General features: G+C 35.5%; 1 protein-coding gene across 1 annotated transcript; it reads right to left on the reverse strand.

Moving 5' to 3' along the window:
- Positions 1-4,569: 4,569 nt before the first annotated feature.
- Positions 4,570-5,268, reverse strand: LOC150102088 (uncharacterized). The gene has a single exon (XM_090399969.1). The coding sequence runs from the start codon at positions 5,266-5,268 to the stop codon at positions 4,570-4,572; it is 699 nt and encodes a 232-aa protein (XP_090256095.1).
- Between the last annotated feature and the right edge of the window lie 1,825 nt (positions 5,269-7,093).

A 7,093-nucleotide genomic window follows, 5' to 3' on the forward strand; every position in this document is an offset into this window, starting at 1 on the left:
CCTCTCAGACAAACCCATTGTCTCTCTCTCATAAACACTTGTTTTATCTCTCTCTCTCTCTCTCTGACACACAAGAATTCATTCTATCTCTCTCACACGCACACAAACACACTCAGTTTCTCTATCTCTCATAAACTAATTGTCTCTCTGTATCTCTCTCACACACAATCATTCTCTCTGTCTCTCTCACAAATCATTCTCTGTGTCTCTTACACACAATCGTTCTCTCTGTCTCTCACACACACACATTCATTCTCTCTCTCTCATACACACATTCTCCTTCTCTCTCTCTCAGACAATCATTCTTTCACTCACACACTCATTTCTCTCTCTCTCTAAGACACACACACATTCTCTCCCTCTCTCTCTAAGACACACACTCATTCTCTCTATTTCACTCATGCTCATTCCCCTCTCTCCGTCTCTCTCACAATATTATTCTCTGTCTCATCATACACACAATCATTCTCTCCGTGTCTATCTCACACACACAATCTTTCTCTCTCTCTGTGTGTATCTCACACAAAATATTTTCTCTCCCACTGTCTCTCTCAAACACACTCATTCTCTGTTTATCTCTCTTACACACAATCATTCTCTCTCTCTCACACACACTCATTCTCTCTGGTTTTTTCTGTCACACACAATCATTATCTCTCACACACTTATTCACTCTCTCTATCTTTCTCTCTCTCACACACACACATATTCGTTCTCTCTCACGCAAACATTCATTATGTCTTTTTATCTCTCTCATACAATCATTCTCTCTCACACAATCCCTCTCATTCACTCTCTCACACAAACTCATTCTCTCTCTCTCAGACATGCAATCTTTCTCTCTCTCTCTCTCTTTCACACACAATCATTCTCTTTCTCTCACACAAATACAATCACTCTCTCTCACACACAATCCTTTTCTCTCATTCTTTCTCTCACACAAACTGTTTCTCTCTCTAACACAATCTCACTCTTTCTCTCTCTCTCTCATAAATACCCTCATTCTCTCTCTCTCACAAACACTCAGTCTCTCTCACACGCAATCATTTCTCTCTCTGTCTCTCTCTCTCTCTCACATAAACACACCCATTCTCTCACAGACACACTATCATTTTCTCTCCTGCTCTCTCTCTCTCTCTCTCACACACACACAAACTCATTCTCTCTCTCTCTCATAAACTCACTCAATCTGTCTCTCTCACACAAACTCATTCTCTTTCTTTCTCTGTCTCTCTCAGACACACTCATTCTCTCTCTCACACAGACACTGATTCTCTCTATCTCTCACACAATCATTCTCTCTGTGTGTCTCACTCACACACAATCATTCTCTCTCACACAAACTCATTCTCTCTCTCAGACATGCAATCTTGCTCTCTCTGTCTCTTTCACACACAATCATTCTTATATCTTTCTTATATGTTTATTTGCAAGCTTCCTATAATAGTACAATATGTTGAATAATCATATGTGTAACCTATGACAACAGCTCATCCAGGTTACGATATGCATAAAGTTACAAAAATTAATCTAATGCACTTTCATTATATCACATATACATTCATATAATATACATATTACATATCATTATAATATAATTGCATAATAAAATCGCAGATAAAATAAAATATCATCATACAGAGAAAGTTGCATAACAATTAATTAGGAACAAAATAAAACAAAGCAGTTAAATAGCATTTAAATTTTACGTTTTATACATAAGACTGGATCTTTGAATACAAATATGCTAAAAACCAATACTTTATACAATTATTTTGAACAGAGCTTCCTCGTTTCTGTGGGAAAATAAATACTCTTTGATTAGAGTTTTGTATTGGTTTGGGTTAGTTTCATTTCTTATTGTTAAAGGTAGTGTGTTGAATACTTTTGGCGCTAAATAAGTATAATGTTTGTGTGTTGCTTCTTTATTTGCTTTTGGAACTAAATATTTTAGGCCCTTATGTCTACTAAGGAAAGTATCTTGTTTGATATTTCCGTATTTGTTGTCGTTTTTGAATAATAGTACCTATAAACGTATAAATATCTAAGGGGTAGTATGTTTAGTATGGTGTATTTATTAGACATTGCAGTATCCTTATATCTGTTTCTAGTTAAGATTTTAATTACTTTATTCTGAGTCGAGACTAAAGGTTTCAGAGTAATGCGATAGATTCCTCCCCAAAATGAATATACCATATTGTAGTATGATTTGAATCCAGGCAGAATATAATATTTTTAGCATATTTAAATTTAAGAATCTGTTTAGGAACAGAAATAGTTTAAACAGAAATAGGAAAGTCTGTTTAACATAATCCTTACTTTATTTACGACATCGGAGATGTGCGGTTTCCAGCTTAAATTACTATCAATTTTTAATCCCAAGTAAGTTATTACACTGACTTTTTCCATTTTCTCGCAGATGCAATTTGAATTTGTCCTGCAATTCCAATCATGCAAAATTAATTGTGTAGTGGAGTTCATTTTGCCAGTTGTATTTCGCAAGTTAAAATTTACATATTTAATTTTTGAGACATTCAGACGGAATTTGTTTGACTGGAACCAATTCGATGCTTTTAAAAGATCGACATTCACTATGGTTTGCATTTGTTCGGCTGTGTACGTAGAGAAAACTAGTACTGTATCATCTGCAAAAGTTTTTATTTTGCTGTTTAGTTTAAGACTGCAGAATTCATTGATGTAAATATTAAATAAAATTGGTCCCAAGACAGATCCTTGTGGTACACCACAGCCTACCGTTTGTTTATGTTCGTCAAGGGAGGTATAAACTGTGTTTGTGAAGTTCAGTAAAGCATGTTCAGTGCTAAACTTTTGCCTGAACCCAAATTGATTCTTTGAAAAGAAGTTGTTTTTGTCCAAAAATTTCACGAGTCTAATTTTTATCAATTTCTCAAATATTTTCGAAAAGACCGGCAGAAGGGAGATCGGTCTGTAATTTTTCAAGTTATGTTTGTTTCCCTTTTTGTAAATAGGTACAACTACGGCTTTCTTAAAATCTGATGGAAACGTGGCTGTCATCAGTGATAAATTAAAAATTTACATTAGGGGTTCTATGATGTACATTTGGCATCCTTTCACAATGTTTCTGCTAATACCATCGTATCGTGAAGTTCTGGTTGTGTTTAGGCTAGCTATAACACTTTTGATTTCGTTTTCACCAGTGGGGAAAAGATAGAGGGAGTTATCAAGTCTCTTGAGAGTGCAATTCTTAGGGCGGGTTTAGCATTTTTCAGAATGCTTTCACTGACTGTGGCAAAATGGTTATTGATTTCTTCCGCTAATCCTCTGTCTCTATTTTCTCTATTCCTATCGATATCTTTAAGTATGGGGAGGTTTGTTTGTGTGTATCGTTACCGATTAATTTATTCACAAACTTCCATTGTTTTCTGGGGTTTCCTTGGCATTTTAGGAATTCATTTCTGTAGTACTCGTTTTTACTTTCTTTAAATTTGTAGTGTATCAGATTCCTATAGTACTTGAAACTGTGTTCATAACATTGATTGTGCGGGTATTTTTTAATCTTTTTATACACTTTATCTCTAATTTTTATGTAGTGTCTGATTTCCTGTATAATCCAGGGCTTTGTTTCTTTCATTTTGTCTATTATTTTAACTTTAATCGAGTCTTGTATTTTATTGTTGAATATTGCAATAAATTTATGATACAAGGTATTAATATTTGTTTTTTCATTATATCTTCCCAGGAGACAGTGCTTAAATTATGTTTCAATACTCTGGAGTCAATTGTTGTGTAGGGAATGTTTTTGGTTGTACTATCTGTGCTGTACTTGCAAATGCACTTTAATAATACCGATTGGAAAGTGATCCGCGAGAGGTTGGCGCAGAACTGCTGCTAGGATTTTGTTTCCACTTAAAGTTCTCCCGAATACATGATCTAGACACATTCTAACACCATTGAATTCTCTCGTGGGGACATTAATATATTGTTCGAGTCCATGCATGGCAAGTAGATCTAGATAATCTTGAGAGGATCCGCTATTCCTCAGCTAGTCAATATTCATATCCCCAATTATGAGAACATTGTCACTTCTGATCTCATCTAGCCTGCACTCGAGTTCTTGTATAAAGTTGGACTCTGTGTAACAATACGACCTATATACAGCCATTATATATATATATATTATGATGTTCTAAACATAAATTGACATTTTCAGCTGTTTTCATTTTTATATTAGTAATGTTGTTAACAGATATGGAACTTCAAATGAAGATGATTACTCCTCCAGATTTGTTATAATTTCTACATTGATAATAATTTTTAAATCCGCTTAATTGTTACAAACCAGTTTCTTCGAATTTAACCCAGATTTCTGTTAATATCAGAACATCTGGCCAATAATTTAAATTGTCTAGTAGTAATTCAATTTGCTCTAATTTATCTCGAATACTTCTTATATTTACATGCAAAATTTTCAAGGTACTTACAGTGTCTGAGGATAAAAAGTTTCTTAATTCTACTGAATCATGACAAATTACATTTACAAAAAGGGACATCACAGTTATTATTCTCATCTGTCGTTGTTGTTCGTAATTAGTTATTACTCTCACTGTTTTCTCGGAGTTTAGATAAGTCTTCTTCGCATCTGATTCGCCATATTTTAGATGTGTCGTCTCTTCTCATGAAAAGTTTGCCCTGTTTGAGATATTTGTAGTTTACGTCTTTACATTTCTTGGCAATAAATAGTAGGTGTTTTAGGTTTCCAGTCAAGTGCTCGTTTAAATATATTTTACTATCCATAAAACTGTCACATATATCAGTTGTACTTAGTATATATTTGATACTTCTGTTTCTGTCCAGCCATTTGTTTCTGATCGTTTCACTTTTAAATTTTATAATGATAGGCATTGGTCTGGTTTTCTGCTCATTAGGAACACGATGCGTAGCCTCAATATCATCTTCATTAGAGCTGATTTTGAATTTACATGCAATTTTCTTCGCTATTTCATGCACATTTTCACGGGGCTCATGAAGAACACCAATAATTTCCAGTTTTGAGCTAATTGCCTGTTGATTCAAGTCATCCACAGTTTCATGAATTATTTTCAGCTCCATATTTGCGTTTTCTAGTTCATAGTTCTTTGTTTGAAGTTCCTTAACTTCTTGTGTTAGGCCAGCAATGATTCCCAGCAAATCATCTATTTTGTTCGAGGTATATTCAGTCGAACTTCTTAAGTCGTTGATGTCTTTTTTTTTAATTCTTTTATTTATCCCATTAAATCCATTATACATATATTGTCTGCATTACTAATCTCTGGGATTCACGAGTTATCATCCCTGGAAGAAGTTGCCGGTCTTTGTTGTTCGCCAAATTTGCAAGAAGCGCATTTCCCATTTTGTCTCTTGTCTTTGGAGAGCTTTTTAAATTGGCTTTCGCTGAGACCAGCACAACAAAAATGATGTAAACTACTTTTGCACTTATCTGCACACTTCATAATAGATGTAACATCAATACATGTCTCTTCACAAACTTTGCAGCGGATTCCCATTATGTTAGAGTTAAGCCTATTTGTTCTAGATACTCACCTTGTATACAAGCCCAATGGCGACCGTTGAATAACAGCAGATTGGATAGGCAATTTTTTAAAACTACTTTCAGCGGTTAACTTTCATAGTGTTGAGTGTTACAGTACCACGTTAATGATTTATTTTATCCTAGGAATGTCTTTACAGCTGTTACAATTAGCGTTGGACATATCTCGGCTGTTGACCTTGAAGGATTAATAGGTAACGTCAAGGTGAGAATGGCGGTTGACGCAACACGTGGCTTGAATTTTTTGAAGAACTAGTTTACAGGAACCACTGAATCAATTTTGATAATTAATACACTCGACTTTTTCATATTACTGAGACAATTCATTACAGCACATTTGAAAGGTGATTACATCAATATAATTACTTACATTTAAGTATAACGCAGGAGCAAATTCATAAACAAACGTTCACTCTGCGCCCTCTAGCACCTCTCTCTCTCTCTCTCTCTCTCTCTCTCACACACACACACACACATACACACATTCATTTTCTCTCTTTCTCACACACATACACACACTCATTCTCTCTTTGTCTCTGTCTCACACACACTGATTCTCTCTTTATCTATCTCTCACACAATCATTCTCTCTCTCTCATGCTCTCATTCTCTTTCTCTTACACAAGCATTCTGTCTCTCAGACACACTCATTCTCTTTCTTTATCTATCTCTCATACAATCATTCTCTCTCTTTATCTATCTCTCACACAATCATTCTCTCTCATGCTCTCATTCTGTCTATCTCCCTCTATCTCTTACACATAATCATTCTCTCTTTTGCAAAAACTCATTCTCTCTCTTTGTCTCTCTCTCTCTCTCTCTCACACACGCCATCATTTTGTCACTGTCTCTCTCACCAAAAATCATTCTGTCTCTCTCTCTTTCGCACACACATTCATTTTGTCTCTTTCTCTCTCTCTCTCACACACACACTCATTCTCTCTCTCACGCAATCATTCTTTCACTGTCTCTCTCACAAGCAATCATTCTCTCTCTCACATAAACTCATTCTCTCTCTCTCACACACACATTCTCTCTCTCTCACAGACAATCTGTCTCTCTCACACACACAATCACTATCCCCCTCTCTCTCACATACACACACACAATCGTTCCCTCTCTTACACACACAAACACACTCATTCTCTCACTCTCTCTGACACTCTAATTCTATCTCTTTCACACACAATCATTGTCTCTCTGTCTCTCTCTCACACACTCATTCTCTCTCTCTCTCATACAGATTCATTATTTCTCTCTCTCTCTCATACAGATTCATTATTTCTTTCTCTCACGCACACACACACACACTCTCTCTCTTTGTATCTCCATGAAACGCACTCGTTCTCTATCTCTCACACCAATCGTTCTCTCTGTCTCTGTTACATACACTCATTTTCTCTCTCATATAAACTCTCTCTTTCTCTCCCTCTCTCACACACAATCACTCTTTCACTTGCTCATCCAACTATAGATCAAAATTTCAGCATAAACCGAAAGCCGGAGATGACTAGTCTTTACTAG

This window comes from Typopeltis vanoorti, chromosome 11, assembly GCF_054136105.1.
Source record: "Typopeltis vanoorti isolate ZY-2024b chromosome 11, IOZ_Tvanoo_1.0, whole genome shotgun sequence".
NCBI classification, from domain to species: Eukaryota; Metazoa; Arthropoda; class Arachnida; order Uropygi; family Thelyphonidae; genus Typopeltis; species Typopeltis vanoorti.

Coding starts and splice junctions, on each gene's coding strand:
- LOC150102088 (XM_090399969.1), bottom strand. CDS start 5,268: ATGTATAATGGATTTAATGGGATAAATAAAAGAATTAAAAAAAAAGAC.